General features: G+C 47.5%; 1 protein-coding gene and 1 pseudogene across 2 annotated transcripts; one reads left to right on the top strand and one right to left on the bottom strand.

The window, feature by feature from the left end:
• Positions 1-3260: 3260 nt before the first annotated feature.
• Positions 3261-3954, bottom strand: DFJ58DRAFT_378235 (histone cluster 1, H4d). The gene is made up of 4 exons (XM_041380109.1): positions 3754-3954; positions 3629-3696; positions 3439-3576; positions 3261-3385 (listed from the first exon to the last, which is right to left on the bottom strand). The coding sequence occupies exons 1-4, from the start codon at positions 3778-3780 to the stop codon at positions 3310-3312; spliced, it is 309 nt and encodes a 102-aa protein (XP_041234865.1). The 5' UTR covers positions 3781-3954; the 3' UTR covers positions 3261-3309.
• A 6001-nt stretch (positions 3955-9955) lies between these two features.
• On the top strand, positions 9956-10031 carry DFJ58DRAFT_t157 (annotated as a pseudogene). Its single transcript has one exon. The product of its transcript is annotated as a tRNA-OTHER (tRNA).
• The last annotated feature ends 9315 nt before the right edge of the window (positions 10032-19346 follow it).

Consider the following 19346-nt stretch of genomic DNA (forward strand, 5'->3'; position numbering starts at 1 on the left):
CGTTTGCTTATTCGCGCTCAACGCTCTCGACGGCGACAATAACCTCGAGCTCACTGTCACTGACCATGGCGGTAGCCGTACTGCGCCCGTTACGCGGCTCACGCGTGTCCTCCTTTTATCCTGTCAAAACTCTCCCGTCCTTGTCCTCTCTCGATAGCGCATTCCAACTCCAAGAATACATTTCGCTTCTTATTCGTCTTGACGTCCATGATGTGAACTCAATAGTGTCTCTTCCGGGGAAAGCTGCTTTCAAGGACGCCGAAGAAAGTCTTCTGATCTTCCTGATCTTTCTGAGCGTAAACCAGATATCCTGAACGCAAGAGCGACGTAACAGTCGACCGAGGTTGCTGGATTTACGAACAACTACGGTACCTCTCATGCTTATCACCCAGTTATTATGCGTTAACTGTGTTCGGCCATCAGACGTCTCGCACAAGACCTATCTCATCCCCTCATCACAATGTTGCAGCAGGAATGTACTCGTAACACCTGTCCCGAGATGAAGGCGGGAGAGTGGTTATATTTGTGCGTCGCACACGGTAATGACGGTGCTATGGAGGTTCGTTTGACATATCATTTAAAAAAAATATGGTTCCTCTAACTGCTTCTGTATATGTCACCTCAGCAATGCTGTGCTATTGATTACATCCTTCATACGTTGGATAGCGCAACCGCACTATTAAATTCACCTCGAGCTTTCCCATCTCGGTACGTCATGATCACGTCCTATGAATCTTTCTTGATATACCCCTCGAACTCAATCAATCATACGTACTTTTCGCGATAATCAGCCTTTCGATACCTCCTACCTCATATCGACACTTCTCTTCGCTTGCTCGTCGGCTTGGTAGAATATTTGCCCATGCGTATTTCCACCACCGAGAAGCCTTTGAACAAGCGGAGGCCGAATCATCGCTCTATGCCCGCTTCTTAAAACTTACTAGTCAATTCGATCTCGTCCCTACCGAGTTCCTTGTCATCCCCTCAGGTGCTGTCCTATCGGGCAGAAAGGGACGCGATGAGGATGTCGAACCTCCACGTCTTCTTGCAGCGGCCGTCAATCCACCGCGTGAGCGGGAAGATCAAATGCACCTACAGCAGAACAAGCACAACCTCCGAATGTTCGCGAGAAGAGTCCTCCGGGACTGTCCAGTGACAGCCCGATTGGCACCGACAGTCCACGCCGGCTGGGACGCAATCGCACAGACACTATGGTGTTCAGTGAGGGGTACAATGTTGCAGAGGAGCTTGCAAAAGGCGGCGACCATGGTGTCACCGAAAGCGATGCTTTATTGCATACTGCGCTATCTGCTGAGCCTGAGAGCTATTCGCAAGCCTCGTGGTCCAGCCAGCCGAGTGAGTTCCCTCCCGACAAATTTGGGTTTGACGTCGAAGAGGTCCCCGTCGAAGAAGTGCTCGTCGACGAAGTGGCAACCGTCACCGGATCAAACTCTCCACCTCTGGAAGATCTATCCTTGGCGTTGCTTGGGGACACCAGCTCAGCTGCCCCTGCTGAGCCGCCTGTACTGGAACACGAGATAGAGACGATTCCAATTGTTGAAACAATTGAGACCATTCAGGAACAGCCAGCTGTCGAGCCTATAGTTCCTCACGAAAAACCGCTGCCCCGGCCGAGCCTTCAAGCCCAGTAGCCTCTGCAGCTACCGAAAATGTTGAGCCCGGTGTTACAGAACCTGATGTTGTGGAGGAGCCTGTAGCTGCTGAAAAATCTGATTCACCGGAGCCAGTTCCAGAATCTGAAAATTACTTGAACACCCCTCGACCCTTCTCCTGAGGCAGATGCAGTAGTCGCCCACTTCGTGGAACCTCCCGTGCCATCATCTCCTGAATCTGTCTCCGTCGAGGACTCCCCCACGGAGCCCGAGGTTAGCCTTAACCTGAGCGAACCCCCGCCGTCAGAGCCAATACCCCCAGAGAGCGAGAGTGATATCACGGATGAGGTACATGATATGGATGAGGAGGCGGAGGTGGAGGTGGAGTTAGTGGAGGAGAATTCATGAGGTTCGATCATCTGCTTAGCTGTGTTTTCGTAGCATTGTTCTGTTTTTCCCCATTTCTTACTGTTTTGATGTCACTGCGTGTCGACGAGAATTTTCGAAGGTACGAACTGATTGATTGACTGAATATAAGTGTCTGATCATAGTAGCACTTTTGTGATCGCAGGCTACTGTCTGGATACCTAGGAATGCACTTGCTCTGCTGAAACTGCCTCTCGAACGACTCAAATAGATGCTGGCGTCGTCATGACCGTATGATAAGTTTCCTCTATACTTCCGCATCACTGTGATTGGCAGATGCTCATCACGTCTACAAGTGTGATTAATCGCCGAAAACTTCTAGCCTGGAGTTTCCGGATCTCGAGGGACGGGCGCAAGCTCTGGCGTTTTGAAAACTATCTTTAAAATTTGCTCATTCATATATTCATGCATAACGCAAGCTGTTGATCCATGATGTCATTGTGTTGTCAATGGTCATGTAATGATCGACGAGATAACACCTGATAACACTAGTACTGTTTAGATCGCGAATCGCAGTTTAATATTTAATGTTTATTTCTCGTTTGCTCGGGGTGGAGATCATGCACATGTTTCAGCCTCAGCAGCCTGCAAGTTTCTAATGTAGGGACCGCTGGATTGGCGTTGCAATAATATCAATGGGTCAAATAATGCACTCCATCGTGGTCCGTGGTATGTGGATATGCGATAACGTAGTAGTGATTCATCGTGATATTAACCACTACGCATACGTAGTAGTCTTCCATTTATTCATATCGATAGACCGGATTTCATCTTGTTCCCCTCGCCGCTTCTGTTTACTTGTGGAGCTCGACAAACAATGCGGGGCATTATAAGTACTAGTTAGTAGTACGCGCCTGTTTGATGCTTCGGATCGGGAATTAAACTGTGAATTCATCAGACAAACGCAGTGTGCTCTTAGGCCGTCGAAGACCAGCCTGGCTATTTAATATATAACCTGACGACGTCAAAATTCCCCGCCTCTCAAAAGACGTACGTCAGACTGGTCATCGTCGAGTCTAGTATACTCTAGGCCGCTCGACAACGGAGCCTCATCTGCATCTGCTGGATGCAGTATATATTAAGATGTCATGTCTTACCAGTCGCTATCGTTGAGTATACAGCAACCGGGCACAACCACACACCTCGAGCTCGCCCGAAATTAAAGGATCTCCAAAGGGACACGGTAAACGGCCGGACTGATCAGATTGAAAGAAATATTCAAGTCACTATTGGTACAAAGTATGGGTGGCAGGTGATAATAATACTTTGTTCATGCACCGAAACCGTATAACGTGCGCCCCGACCGCTTCAGCGCATAGACAACATCAAGAGCAGTAACTGTTTTGCTATAATTCCTATGAGCAAACAAGCACTGAATTAGGCTGATGCTGGGCCTTACCGCTTAGCATGTTCGGTGTAAGTGACGGAGTCATGAAGGACGTTCTCCAAGAAAATTTTGAGGACACCGCGGGTTTCCTCGTAGTTGAGACCTGAAATACGCTTCACACCACCACGACGGGCAAGACCGGCGAATAGCCTGAAAAATATGAGCATGCGAATGATTATAGAACGCCATACTACGCACTGGCCTTGTAATACCCTGGATGGTGTCGCGAGGCCTCATTCGGTGACGTCTGGCACCGCTCTTTCCGAGACCCTATTGCACTCTGAGTTGCGCGAGCCATAAGGTGACACCAACCAATATTTTCCACACCTTTCCGCCCTTTCCGCGTCCAGACATGTTATATTATGAACTAGGTTACGAGTGTTGGAAAATCGTACAAAGGGGTAGATTGAATACGCTGGAGTAGATGATGGTAGTAGTGAAAGAAGGTGTAAATGCAGTCAATGCCAATTACTGCGGAAACGAGAAAATGGCCGTATCTAGATTCTAGATAGAGCACAGATAGAAGAAATAACTATACCCGAACTGGATACGAGCGAGTACATCTGCCCAAGTCCAAAAAACTTATGGATTGACGCGATTTTGGGACCCTAACCATACTCTAGTTAGATGTGATATCTATTGTACAGGTTGAGGTCCGTCAGACAAACCTGGTCTGGTCATTTTCTCGTTTCCGCAGTGAATGATCAAAGTTGTGTCTTCATGTTTTGTGGACCTCACGTGACTGGCTTATATCTAGCTTTATCCAAGTCACTAAATATTGGTACATATGGGTGGCAATTGATAATAATACTTTGTTCATGCACCGAAACCGTATAACGTGCGCCCCGACCGCTTCAGCGCATAGACAACATCAAGAGCAGTAACTGTTTTGCTATAATTCCTATGAGAAAACAAGCACTGAATTAGGCTGATGCTGGGGCTCACCGCTTAGCATGTTCGGTGTAAGTGACGGAGTCATGAAGGACGTTCTCCAAGAAAATTTTGAGGACACCGCGGGTTTCCTCGTAGTTGAGACCTGAGATACGCTTCACACCACCACGACGGGCAAGACGGCGAATAGCCTGAAAAATATGAGCATGCGAATGATTATAGAACGCCATACTACGCACTGGCTTCGTAATACCCTGGATGTTGTTGCGAAGAATCATTCGGTGACGTTTGGCACCGACCTTTTCCGAGACCCTATTGCACTCTGAGCTGCGCGAGCCATAAGGTGACACCAACCAATATTTTCTGCACCTTGCCGCCCTTTCCGCGTCCAGACAATGTTGTATTATGGACTAGGTTACGAGTGTCAGAAAATTGTACAAAGGGGCAGATTGAATACGCTGGAAGTAGATGATGGTAGTAGTGAAAGAAGGTGTAAATGCAGTCAGTGTCGATGATCAAAGCTGTGCGTGTCCTTCAAAGCTGTGGACCTCACGTGACTGGCTTATATCTTGCTTTCCAAGCACGTCATGCAACTGCCAGCAGCTTACTTATACTTCGACAGCGCCGGCAGCCACGTATAAAGCCCATCGCCCACGGAGCAGCGTTCTTCAATCTCTCACATCACATACTTCATCTAGTCTCATAATGGTTGCTGAAATCACCACGAAGGAAGAGCTCGCGAAATTCACCAGCGATCCCAAGAAGCTCACCGTAAATATCTGTGTCCCTCAGTTGTTCGAACTCAAGTGACTCGTTTGCTTGTAGGTCATAGATTTCACTGCAAGTTGGTGCGCCCCTTGCCAGACCATCAAGCCGCTCTTTGAGGGCCTCGCCAAGGAGAACGCCAATGCGAACTTCCTCAAGGTTGACCTGTCGGAGGGAACGAACGAGCTCGCCACTGAGTACTCCGTCACTGCTATGTTAGTTTTCATCATCTTGGAATGTTTCTTCTGTCCTCATATTTCACAGGCCGACCTTCATTTTCTTGGTAGGCACGGAGGAAAAAGCACAGGATTCGTGCGCTAACCCACCGTTCGTTCACGAATTGTCATTCTTGTGAATGCACTTTAACACATATTCTAGTGCCCTCAAATCAACTGTCACCCAGTATGCCCAACCCGCATCTTCTGGTGCGTTCTCTGGACAAGGCCGAACCCTTTCGGGTAAAGGTGGATCTTCATCATTCGCGCCTACTTACAACGTATCAAACAGCTTAACCGCCACATGGTCGAACACGAGCCCTCAAGTGAAAGTTTTAATTGTACTTTGTGCAGCATATGTATATTTCTGGCTGATATAGAAAAGATCGAGTTTGTAGAATCAGGTTTCCTGCTTGGTGTACTGCGTACGGATACGATAAGATAAATCAAATTCTTATCGGATTTGATCTTGATGAATACGGGGGCGCATGATAAGTCTGAACAGGCTGAACAGCGCAGTACGTTCGGATGAAAACCGCCAAGGCAATCCGGTTTCCTAGGTGATCATGATCATAACCTCAGGAGTCAGCGTGGGGCGGTTTAATTCTTGATCTCCACAACGACAGCATCATGCACTGCGGCCGCCCATGCACTGCGGCTGCTAGCGCCATATATGATCATAGTCTGAGCCAAACCGCCAGACTAGGCCCGTAATGTTCACTATCATGATGGTCTACTATTTAAGTTGACCCGATAAATGAATGGCACAAGGTACCTTAGACCTTGGCAGGTATGCGATCACGGACTCCGTTGCATTCCTTCCCCCACCCCAGATTCAGATCACCGTGACGGTGATGATGCCTCCCCGATGACGCTAGCCTAGATTCCCGTGGTTGCTTCGTCTTAAACATTGCCGAAGCGCAACTGTCATGGTAGCGGTCCTCGGGGTTTTGGCCTCCTTAATCGATAACAAGATACTATGATCTCGTCACTGGTGGAGGAATCGATCATATAGGTGATTCCACCGCCCTAGTCAGATATCACGATAGCGTTTGCATATCACGATCCACCACATTGATCATTCAACAAATTGGCTGCAAATCAGCTTTGCGATTCCAGAAGATATCGGGTTCTAGCACTTGGCAACTGGATATGATATCCATAAATGTTCCTGAAAGAGTTCAGCTTCCGGTAGCATCGCAGTGGATCCGGTAAGCTGTCATTTGAAATCTTGCGGATATGGTTGACGTATGGCTCCAGCTGTCTGCCAGACCTGTTGAAGGACTTTCAGATTATGGCTTAACGACCGTGCCGCGTAAAAAGAAAGATGTCTACCGATTGAAAATCTGTGCCTTTGTAGAATCTGGGAAGTGATCTCTTCGGGGCGAACCATCCGGAACTTCGGCCCCCGGGGCCCGGATTTAAATCAAATGTGCTGATGCTCCCCATCTCTTCCTGTCTGCCTTTTATCGTCACTCTTTCCGAAAACTCCGAAATACAGATGAATGATATACATGTCAGGATTGGCAAAACAAACACATTTCTACAACGGCAAACCGACATAACCAGTTCCTGCCTCCCTCAACAGACGTTCGATCAGTTTCATGCCCTCCAGGACGCGCTCCTCTTCAAGCCGTCTTCCTACAATCTGCACGCCAACGGGGAGACCTTCCATGGCACTTGCATCATACATCCGGTAGTAGTTTCGTTCGATGGCGTTTCGTGGACGGAAAGTACGCGGGAGAGCATCAGCTGTCGCATCCACATGCGTGATTGGCATAACCCCCGCGCTATAATCAAGCTTTCAAAAATTCGAAGTGAATTTCAGATCGGAGCTGTTACAGAGAAGTGGAACATACCAGATTGAATAGGAACGTGTACCCACACGCTTTCCATCCGTGCCTCATCCCTCCGTGAGGAACAGCAGGAAGACTATTTGGCACTGTAAGAATGAAGTCAACTCCCTCATCGCCCTGACGGCCTTCGACCTCCGCGTCTCGCCACACTTTGAACCAGCGAGAACGATAGTCCTCCCTTCGCGCAATTAAAGCATAGAATTCTGGCATGGTCTTCTCATAATGGGTGTCGATCAGACCTGCATAGATAGGATCGCGGCGTATGTAGCGGTAATACCAAGCATACAGTTTCATGACGAAGTAGGGGAGACGAAAGCCCCGGAACGCTGAAGTCATTCCAGCATCATTGGACTCGAATACGCGATGGTTTTTGGAAGCCGTCTTGCCGCCATCAGCGAGGAGGAGCTGTGACGCGATCTGAAGGCCTTCGTATGGGCTCGGGCACTTCCTGAAGTGGGGATAGGAAACACTTTCAGAAAAGAAGAATTTTGACCTACAGAGTGACAACTTCATGGCCGTTCTTCTCGAGTATCGCAGTAACTGTTTTCAATGCTCGCGCGCAGGCAGGTGAGGGTTTCACAACCCCTTTGTGCAAACATGAATATGCTGAGGTTTAACTCCATAGAGATGCTCCACTTACCGTCATCCCACAGGACACCCCACCTGATGGGATGATCTTCTGGAAGCTTGACATCTCTCCAAGGAATTCTAAGAACCTATATCATCATTAAGTAACTTCACAGCACTAGTATTCGGAAACTTCAGTTACTGAGTAGTCATAGTTCCAAGGCTTCATCTGGAACACAGCACGCCAGAAAGTCTCTAGATCTTCCAACGTTCTGGTCATAGGGCTATGTGTTGCGGGAACGCCTTCCTGGCCAGGCATACTGGACGCGCTGCCTTGCTTCAAGAATCTATACATACTCGATTTGATCGAATAGACACCAGAGAAGTGCGCAGGAGCCCGAACGCTCCCCGCAACATCTGTGCCTATCGCGAGTCTGGCTGCACCGAGCGCAAGGAGTACGGCTTCACCTGCTGATGAGCCTCCTGAGGTGTAGCCCTTCTTGTGGGGATTATCGGTAGAACCAAAAACATCGTTTGTCGACTCCAATGAGAGCATAGTCATGGGAACGTTCGTCTTGACGTATGGAACGGCACCTGCATCCCGCAGCAACCTCACCAACGCGCCGTCGGCGGCCATGGGTTTGCCAACAAGAGCCGAGTAGCCCATGGAGGAATCCCAACCCTTCACGCTTACCAGGTCCTTGAGTGAGACTGGGACGCCTGCCAGCGGACCTGATCGGTTCGCAGTTTTAGCCCAATTCTCCGCAGATGCAATCATGACCTCAGTCAAACAGTTTGTCTGAGCATGCGCTTGAAGGGCTTTCTTAGAGTAGGCCACGAGGATGTCGGATGGAGACAGGGATGAGGTTTGCACAGAAGCTACTAGAGACGAAACTGAGCGAGACAGAATCTCTTTGTCTTGGGATGTTAGAGGCTCATGGTATATGGGTTTGAGGGATGCGATTCGTTCTGCTCGCTCTTGTTGCTTATCGCGACTAGTATGATTACGGTCCTTGTCAGAGTGCGTTAAGGAAACCGACAATGCTGATAAAAGGCTCACCAAGCACGACGGTGCGACAAGTAAGAGAACAACATGTTTTCCGAACCCGTACTACCAACAGTAAACCTTTCAGAAACCCCCGTCAGTTGAGGAGGATCAGAGCAGAGTCCAAAGCGTCAGACGCGTGAGAAGACTAGCAGCCGCGAAGACGCTCACGAGCCTCAGCTGGTTCTTATCGTGCTCACATGAGAGAGAGTTTATGTATTTATTACCTTGTATGCATCACATGAGGTCATCGACATTCATGTCAGCCCATAAATGTGGCTGTACTACGATCCCGCTTTTTGACCCCGCTATTAATATAGCAACATCACGGCGTCGGCGCCAGCCACTCGCTTATTCCTTGTATGTTTTGTGTCCATCGAACTAGCTCTTTATTTCATTTTGCGTTGGCAAACGACTGCTATACTGTCAATTCTTCGACTCGTATTACAGACGTTCATCTTGACCAGTCTTAGCCAAGTGGTAAGGCATCAGAGCAGACCAGAAACATTGGGTAGTGCGGATTCAAAACCTGCCGACAAATGTCTTATCACACCTTGACATTCACTCACGGACAGTCCTCCGGCGGTTCATCCCAATTTGCGAAGCATCCTGGCCAAAGGGATTACCACAACAGAATTGAAATCTGTTTCTCTTGGACTGCGCAGGTTCTATACTTGCCGGTCTTGTTTTCTCTTGGAACACGCCTTGAAGATTCCTTTATGATGGTTTCCTCGAAGGTTCATCTCAACTTCGTCCTGGACAAAGTGGTTACCACAACAGAATCCAAATCTGTCTCCTGCCAGTGAATTGTGCCAGTGCAGGTTCGAAACCTGCTGCTGGTGGGTTCTGTTTCTATCGGGACACACCTTGAAGATTCACTCATGGATGGTTTCCTTAGAGGTTCATCTTAACTCGTCTTGTACCCAGGTGGTTTCTACAACAGAATCAAACTCTGTCAAACCTGCCGATGATAATGTTTTTTCCCTATCGGAACACACTTCGACATTCACTCATGGATGGCTTCATCGGATATTTATCTCACTGGTATTAGCCAAGTGGTTACCGCATCAGAGTCAAAATCTGTTTCTCTTGGACTGTGCAGGATCGAAACCAGCCGCAGGAGAGGTCTTTTTCTAACGGAACACACCTTGACATTGACTCATGGATGGTTTCCTCAGAGGTCCATCCAACTGGTCTTAGCGAAGTGGTTACTACAACAGAGTCGAAATCTGTTGGCCTGCGCAGGTTCGAAACTTGCCGATCTTGTTTTCTATTGCAACACGCCTTGAAGATTCCTTCATGATGGTTTCCTCGGAGGTTCATCTCAACTTCATCCTGGCCGAATTGGTTACCACAACAGAATCTAAATCTGCCTCCTGCCCGTGAATTGTGCCAGTGCAGGTTCGAAACCTGCTGATCATGATGAGTTTTTTCTCTATCGGAACACATTAGCCAGGTGATTATCGCAGCAGAGTCAAAATCTCTTGCTCTTGCACTGCGCAGGATCAAAACCTGCCAAGGGAGAGGTTTTTTTCTATCGGAACACACCTTGAGATTGACCTGTGGATGGTTTCCTCAGAGGTCCATATAACACGTCTTAGCCAAGTGATTACCACAAAATCTGTTGCTCTTGGAGTTGGTTCGAAACCTGCTGACAACATTTTTGCGGTATATAGATCCTCGGAGGTCTTAGGCCCAGACATTGCGCCTAAACCTCTTTTTATGTGATAGTATAAGGAATTCACTTTCATGCGCTGCGAATGGCTTCAGCTTTTCCTTGGAAAGTTTTCCATTTAAGACGTGGTACCCTGCAGGCTGTGCTGGGGTTGTTACGAATAGCTGAGGAGGTCCGCATTCGTAGTGATTTAGCGTTTCTGTGCCGTATACTCCTGCGCTAGCGCTCAATCCCAAAAGACTTGACCTCTCCCTCTGTAACATGTAATATCCGATCCACCCTGCTCCAACTCCTCGTGTCCGACTAACTGTTTTGATCCATTCGAATATACAAGAACTAGGACTGGCCAGACCCTGACTTTCACTGTGGGATGATTAGATTTCAAGTTCGTTCGTTCCTGAAAAAACCTAGACGGCAGGGCTCGCCGCTTTGCCGGTATCGATGGAGGCATCCAAAATGCGTACGCGTATACGAGTGAGTGGATTTACCAGAATTTACTTCCTACCGCTCCATACTTTTGAGGATATCCCAAAAACAATAGAATGTGCATTGCGCCAGGCAATCCCCATCTTTCCTCCAAGGCACGTATAGAGCGATGACGTTCTTTTCGATCGGAACTGATCCTCTGGTAGACCATGGCGAGTCTGGGCGAGAAACTTATGCGATATGATGTGTTTGAAAGAAGTTGTTCAGAGGCGTACAAAACTCGAAACTGTCAAAGCGATACAAATGAATTTCAATATTTCTACTACTACAAACACATGAGTCAAGATTTTTGGAATAATCGAGGCTTGGGTGTGCTTGTTACATCACTGGTTTAGAGTTCGACTGTGACTTCGAGGAACGAAGTGGAAAGTCAATTCACCACCGGCAGTTGTAAAGCTTTCGGCCTGTGTACAAAATTAACACTGAGAGGTCAATGCAATGGGTTTGAGACGAAACAAGGCTTACACAAAGCACCTGGGTGCATGAGGTCAATATAACGAGCCCTGGCATAAAGCATCGAAGCCTTACCTTTACCTAGACAGCCGGGGCTTGGGTAGCAGTAACGTGAAATGTAGCAGTCTCGTCCTGTGTACAATATTAATATCGCGAGGCCAATCCATGGATTTGATACAAGGCTTACACGATTGTACTGGGAGCATTATTACATCTGAGGTTCATAATATAATGAGGTTTGGTACTAGGCACTTACATTATAATTAAGGGTCGCATGCTGAGTACATTGTATCACGAGGTCAATGTGATGAGGTTTGATACAATGCAAGTCTTACACCACCTGGATTCTTCTGGGTAGATTGTATCGTAAATTCAAGGCGATCAGATTTGATACAAAGCAAGCCTTACCGGGACGGGCGTGGGAGTGGCGTCACCGTTGTCTACACATCGTATCGTGAGTCGACAGAATTAAATTTTGTGCGAAGACAGCCTTACTCGTGACAGAAGCACAGCTTGTAGCAACAAAGGCTGTCAAGGCAAGCAGAACATAGAGGGAAGAAGAGGAGAAGCGAGGGAACATGACGGTGAGTAGATCTATCTGTGACGATGCTGCTGAAGTGGGTGTTCTTGAGAAGCACACAAGCTCCAAATGGATCCATTTAAGTGTTCTTCCATGAGACGTTGGGAACCTAATCAAAAAAATTCCAACATATCTGGTTGTCAATGGACACGTACACGGTGGAATCAACAAGAAGTTTCAGCCCCGATATAATTTTGCCCTTTGATGTCATAGGAGCGTCTACAGCAGGCAATATGGAGATTGCTACGCAGGTCATACGCGATGTGACGGCAGGTGACCCCTTGCCACGGATTCATCATGACGTTGCTATTATCGATCAATAAAATCGTTATTGAATAGGGATGTCGTTTAAACTTTTTGATGTCATACTGCGTCATTAGGCACTCCCACAGCAGACATAAAGATATTGTCTGCTATAGAAGCATTTAACGACGCGGTATGACATCAAAAAATGAAAATAACGGTCCTACTCGATAACAATTTATCTATATTATAGTTGTATTCAAAGTGAAAAAAATTAATGTTTTGAAACGACTTTGAATCGTTCATTGATCCATAATAACAATGTCATGATGAATCCGCGGCAAGGCATCACATCGAGTATGGCCCACGTAGCAATCTCAATTTGCATTTTATTTCGTCCAGTTTATTTCTTGAGGAGCAATATATGTTTTGATGGCAAGCCAAAAAAAACTGATGTGAAATTGAGTGCCTCAGTTTTGTTTTCGCAGTTCATTCGAAACGGGCGTTGCAGCGCTCACATGGTGCCGAACAGTCGACAGTCCTCCCCGAAGACGTTGAGTGACGCCTTGCTACCCATCATGACGTTGCTATCACGGATCCAGCTAAGAGCTGATTATTAGAGAGCACATCGACCCGCCTTAACAAGCACCACATATGAAATCAAAGCGCACTCAATTGTTATTCATTTTTGTGAGGAGTTGAGCAAGTCTTGAAGCGTGTTGTGTATGCCTTGTGTCCACACTCCAAGCTCTTTCTCTAACGACACCACTGTCTCGCGAATATTTCTTCCGAGCTCACCGCCGTCGTTGTTTCTGCCAAAACCGATAATCAGTTCGTGTCTAGCACGCACTAGTGTTTCGTATGCAGCTTTGAGTCGCGGAGGGCCGGATGGTGGGAACGCGATATTTGTGGGTGGTGACGTGACGGGGCGGGGTTCATCAACGGCCAAAAGCTTCCCGAGCTCCGCGAGGGCAACGGCACGTACAGGGTGGCCATCACAGAGTATGACGGATAGTCCCATATAGTGCTTAGCTGCAGTACGGATTGTCTCGTCCAGCAGTTCTTGTGCTATGTCTGCCGACAATGAAGACAAGAGAAATGATTTATGGAGTCCTATCAAGGCCAATAGCGGGTGACAAGATGGCGTCAGACCGGCAGACACAAGGATCGGAATGATGTTGGTCGTTAGCTGTAAGGCCCTATCATGATCTGTAAGGAAATATAAGATATCTTTCCTGCGCAACATGGAGGACGAACCCGTATCTTGAATGGAAGTTGCCTTCTCCAATGCTTCTTGTCCAATACGAAGCGCGTCTATGATAAATCCAGGTGTAGCCACAACTGCACGGCATTTCACACATTGATATATCTCGCTTTCTGTTAGAAATGCAGTGTATGAACGACCAAGTTCTAAAGTATAAGTTTCGATTGTCCTCACCATCACTAGGAGCAGGGCACATCCCTCCACACGACTTTGGACACCATAATGGACTCACGAGGGTCTATTTTGTTGTCGTCATGACATAGCTCACACTGGCATGTGAAGTCATATGTCTCCTTCAATGCAGCCTGTCTTAGAGAACGAGGTAGGGTGGTGTCGATATAGGAGGTCAGAATCTGATAGTAATCCCTGGTTAGTGAAAGCGCTTCGAGAAAGTGACCTATACTCGCCTCCTCATTGGGTGAAATGTCTCTAAGAGCAATGACTTGCATCTGCGGCTCCTCCGCGTAATTCCGAGAAGACCGAGGAAAAACTATGACTGCACCTGGATCACAAGAATGGTTGAAAAGTGCAACAAGCGGCGAGACCGATACCCCCACTGGTGTCAATGAGGGTGAAGTTAATGCAAAAGTATTCGTCACAAACTGCCAGGGACTAAGTATGTAATGCTCGAATCATTTGATGACCAGTGCTTACTCTTGAAATTAAATCAGCAAGGTCGCCCGCAGATAAGATGCCAAACTCCGACAACTCTCCAGGAGAAGACAGGCCAAGATATCGAACCAGAGAGTGGGCAAGATGAGTATTGTTTTCAACGACACGAGGTTGCAAAGAATGTCGATCTAATCCCACCCCGATTATAACTTGCACTTGAATGTGACATACAACTCACGAGACTGCAATGCATCGATTTCTTTTGACTGTCGGTGCTGTTAGCGGTGTGATCCATGAAACACAAACTTTTACCCACCCAACTACTGTCAAACCCTTCCTTCTTTTTCTGCCACAAGATTCGACCCAGGCACCTGACAGCATCACTTGGGACAGATAAGTTTTTCGATGGTGCTGACTTGGCCCATTTCCTCAATGCAGAACATTCGAGTCGATGAAGTGACCAGTCATTTGTCTGACACGTCTAATACTAAGGAATTAGACCAATGAAAAAGCTCATTATGGTATTAGTGCAACTAACAGTGTTGCAATACCGAACTGTGTGGCATCCAGTACACCTCAACAATCCCGAGTTTGATGCGGCAGCACAAGAGGAGCAATGCGAGTCCAAACACCGGCTAGCAAGTGCAAATGAATAAGGTCTTAGTGATATAATAACAGAACCTATATCGTGTAAGCGATGTGTGGCTCAAAAGTCAGATCTTGCAACAAATTTGCTAACCAGCTTTGATTAAATTCTTGGCCCATAAGCCCCTGCCTGATATTGCTGATATCCGCACCTCCACATTTTCTGGTATGCCGTGGTACACAGTGCCTCCATTACTGGGAGTTGATGTATTCGGATCGTCAGAATGTATCGGTTTTGGAATAGTTGTGGAGTGGGACTCCTTGGAATGATTTGTAGAAGTTACATACGATCTTGATGCCTTGGATTGCCTTTGATATTTAAGACTTTGCAAATGACATGATGCACCAGAAAGTCCGGGAATATTAGCCAGTCTGTGTCACGTACTAGTCTGTCAGACGCACGTCGCAGACTCCGGCGTCTCTCGGGAGTTTCCGGCCACTCCTCATAAGGTTTAATTGCTTATGTAAACTTATCGAGTTGTGCACTTGCCACAAAAGTATAGCTCAATCGCCGAAATTCGTCAACAAAATGGCTACCGTAGATTCAGTGTCAGTGTTCGCAGAAGGGACTTTCGAAGAACAGGTATGGCTATACTCTCTTCATGAAGACTCATTCCTGATCTCTAGTAAGATTCAAGAGCTAGCGGATTATGCCACTCGAAGTAGCCCAGAGGATGAACAGTGCTACTGCGTTGCAATCTTTTCGAGATATCATTAAGTTAGAAGAACCTATTGAAAAGGATCAGGAAAGAAGACGGAAAGCATTAACCTTTGTGCTGGATCAGACGAAAAGCTTGGGCGATGGATCAGAACAAGGTGCGTCCGAGATCCCAGTATTTTCTGCAGTGAATTAGATCTGATTTTTACATGCAGAAATCGAGGGTTACTTCAACCTTCTCTTCTCTCACCTTCTGGACACTATGGCCGACCAACTCACCAGAGATCAAACATTACGTCTCCTCGCTCCTGGGTGTTCTTGCTTCATCACCTTCCGAGCATTCATCAGTGAGGTACCGCCGTGTTATCGAATTTGTTCAATGCTACTCCTCGTAATTCTGCTCTCCGCCTATCTATTTACACCACGTTACTACAGCTCGCCGCTGCAAATGGAGAGCTCGAGACCTTGCGTCTATCCAGAAAAGATGTCGAGCAGTGGCTACAAGAATGGGATATCTCTAGGGAAGAGCGCAGTCAGTTCCTCAAGTCCATTGTTGATGCATTCATACAAGCTGGCCAGCCGTATGTACTATTCTGCTTGACTGATGAGGGTTGTAGTTGACGTTTTTGATTCATACAGGAGACCGCATATCATTACACGCTTTCCTACGTTTCTTCATTACCATCCTCTTCGCCTGAAGGTCAATCCGCAGCTATCGATGCCATAGCCTTAGCACTGCGCTTACCCTCCCTCTTTGACTTCGATCCATTGTTCAAGTTGGACGCCGTTGTTTCAGCACAAGATCACGAACTTTTCACGCTTCTGCAGGTGTTTTTGAATAGTGGCCTACCAGAATTTCGTTCATGGCTCGAAATCCATCCCACTGTTCTCGAAAAATATGGTAAGTCGGTTCATTATGATTGATGCCACCATTCACGGGCCTGTAGAACTCGACCAAGCACAGCTTGAGCAGAAGATCCGTCTTCTGTCATTTGCGTCACTGGGTTTTGCACACGTCGGGCATGACCTGCCATATTCAGAGGTCGCGTCGGTCCTGCAGATTGAATTGAGTGAAGTAGAGAAGTGGGCGATTGATGGTATGTCTTGACATTCTGTCGTTTATAATTATCTCAAATAATATTCGAACAGTGATCCGTACCGGTCTTCTTTCGGGAAAGCTCTCGCAGACTACTCAGTCTATACGCATCTACCGATCGTCAGCGCGCACGTTTGAGCGAGAGCAATGGGAGGCGCTGGAAAGGCGTCTTGTTGCGTGGAAGGCGGGCCTAGCGAGCGTGCTGGAGGTTGTTACTAGTGCAACAAAAGCGCGGGGTAACGGTTCGGCTGTGAGTGAAGTCGTGCAACAAGTCACACAAACGGGTGAGAGCGTTAAGGTTGATGCCGCGTAGCCTACATTAGCGTTTTTTTTTGCGCTAGCCGAGGGACGAGCACCACTGAAAACTTCATATTGTGATATGTCCTTATTTAAGCTACAACGCTGAATCATCATGCTTGCTGTTGAGACAGTATTGGATAGTCTGACACGGGTGGTTCACTGATCGCACCGACGAGAAAATTTTGTCTTCTCTTTGAGGTATTATCTTCTAAGAAATACCCATGTAACACAAGCTCCAAATTCCGTTATCATTATCAAGTGCTATCACTTCTATCTTCAAATTACAAACCTGAATCATTGTGCCTGTTGTCGAGATAGTATTGGATAGTCTGACAACGGTGGATCATTAATGACACCAACGAGAAAAAAAGCCCTTCTCGTCCAAGTATTACATTTCAAGAAATGCCCTTGTGACACAAACTCCAAATGATATCATTCCTCGGGGTCCCGCTACCTTCAAGTCGGAGCGAATGGTGAACAAGTAATAGTATGTGCAATGTAACTTTCCAATGCATTAAAGTCTATAGTATAGGCCGTCGTCGTGATCTTCATCTTCATCGACGACACGGAGGGTGAAGGATGGGCTGAGTCCTGGTAGGATACAATGGAGGGAAGAGATATGGGGACTGTGAATGAAGTATAGGCGAGGCGGAGAGGAGAATAGTTGTGTATGCAAGTTCCGCTAATCAGCGCCCTGCGTGGTGAGAAGCGTACGGTACCGGTGCCTGTGTCTGAACAAGTCTCCGTGCGCTTCACCCGGACTGAGTATGCTTGGAATACCTGGGGTCGCGTCATGGGAAGAACGAGTAGCATGCGCTGGCCTGCTGCCTTCAATATACTAGATGGTTCTACTGGAAGACGCACCGCGAATAATGAGCAGCGAAGAGGTCCTTTGCATCTCCGGTATATCGATTGGTCATCCATGAGTCACAATTATAGCCTCAGCACCATGCTGTAGGGGTGGGGAAGGAGGCAGAGGCGGTAGTGTGTGGGGAACGCGTATGTGACTTACCGCCACAGATGACGGTGGAGCGGAAGCGGGCCCAGTAGCAGGTGCATCACCACTACACATCAGCCAGCGGGCATGGAAGGGGAAAAGCTCTCCGAGTAAGTGATTGAAAGAAGGGCATACGAGGACCCACCTAAGGCAGGTTCAAGTAAGATCCAAGGCCGCCTCGGCCCGGGGCAGTCAGCCATGAGTAGAGGCGAGGGGGACAAGAAAGTAGGACGTAGACGAGGTGAGTATGTGCATGTATTACCACAAGGAACGGACACCAGTGAGTTGCAGGACAGGATCTGAGCCTTGTCTAGCAGTGTCGCCGTTGGTGACGGCGGCGTTGGTCACAGCATGCAAGTCAGACAGCGCATCAAAGCGTAATAGGTAGAATTCTAGGCATAAGACTAGGTGTTGTAAGTAATACAGCTGACTAGTGTCGCGAAAGTGAAAACAAGGTTGCAACGTTGAAGAGCAACTTTGAAAGCGGCATGCAATGGGGCGAACGCAATTGACACCGAGCCGCCGCGTGGATCGCAAACGCAGCACAGCATGACGGGATGGACGATTTGTGCCGCAGTGTATTGGCATACATTGAACACAGAGTCCATTACAAGTTAACGATTTTGCTGGATGATCAGATTCAAAATCATAGCTAAAGTCGCTTCAAACAGGCGTGCTGAGCCTTTAAAATTCAAAGCGCAAAAAAACATACAACAAGTGACATTTCTAGTACTTGTATCATCCACAACACACGCCAGGGACCTTCATACCACGAACTGCGCAGCAATGGTCTCGCGAATCGGAAGACGTTGCGCATCTAAAACGGCCGGCAGGAACGGCGGACTGGGTGAGGTCACCCCTCCACCAGGGCATTTGCGAAGTCGGAGACGCGGTGGGGGACACAGGTGTCCCCCGTTCCTAGTAGTTAGTAATGTCATACATAGGGTATTTTACCTTGAATTTTAATGGTTAATTAGATTTTTTTATATAGAAAAAGTGACATTTCTGGTGATCAGAGGTGAGCGGGCCCGGCAAAAGAAAGGCTACTGACGGGCTCAAAGGCCAGCCACCTGCTAGGAACTCGAAGATTCCAACGAAAAGTCAAGACATCTTCGACATGGAGCTGGAAACTGACGATGGTAGTTACACTCAGATACTCTTGTGAAATTTGCAGTACTTGCAGCATTTGATCTACGAAGTGCCTGACCGTTGTACATACTCGAAGAGTCGAATTTTTTTGTATATCAATATACTGTTTGCTGCCAATCCATCATCTTTTCTTGGAGTCGGGGACCGGCGTTCCCAGCGCCGCTAGTACGATTCGGTTCTAGACCTTTGGCTCTGACATGATCGGTTCCTCGCTCCTAGATTAAGGTAACCGTCGCTCATCTATCAACTCATCTCGATCTTGATCTTGATTCCCCCTCGAACTCAACAATCACCCGCACGGCGCACAGGGGACCCCTTCGGAGCACATGAAGAAGGACTACCACGCTGGTGAGTTATTTGGTGTAATACAAAATACTCATACTCACACAATCCTGTGCGCTAAGGCAGCCTTTGCACTGGTGA

This window comes from Suillus subalutaceus (genome assembly GCF_016647625.1).
Source record: "Suillus subalutaceus strain FC151 chromosome Unknown DFJ58scaffold_518, whole genome shotgun sequence".
Lineage (NCBI taxonomy): Eukaryota > Fungi > Basidiomycota > Agaricomycetes > Boletales > Suillaceae > Suillus > Suillus subalutaceus.

What these genes read in the sequence shown, in the direction of transcription:
- DFJ58DRAFT_378235 (XM_041380109.1), bottom strand. Translation starts at nt 3,780, where the DNA reads ATGTCTGGACGCGGAAAGGGCGGAAAG. An exon ending in GACGCGGAAAGGGCGGAAAG is followed by an intron (nt 3,697 to 3,753) that starts GTGTGGAAAATA and finishes AGAGTGCAATAG; the next exon opens with GGTCTCGGAAAGAGCGGTGC. An exon ending in ACCATCCAGGGTATTACAAG is followed by an intron (nt 3,577 to 3,628) that starts GCCAGTGCGTAG and finishes CATATTTTTCAG; the next exon opens with GCTATTCGCCGGTCTTGCCC.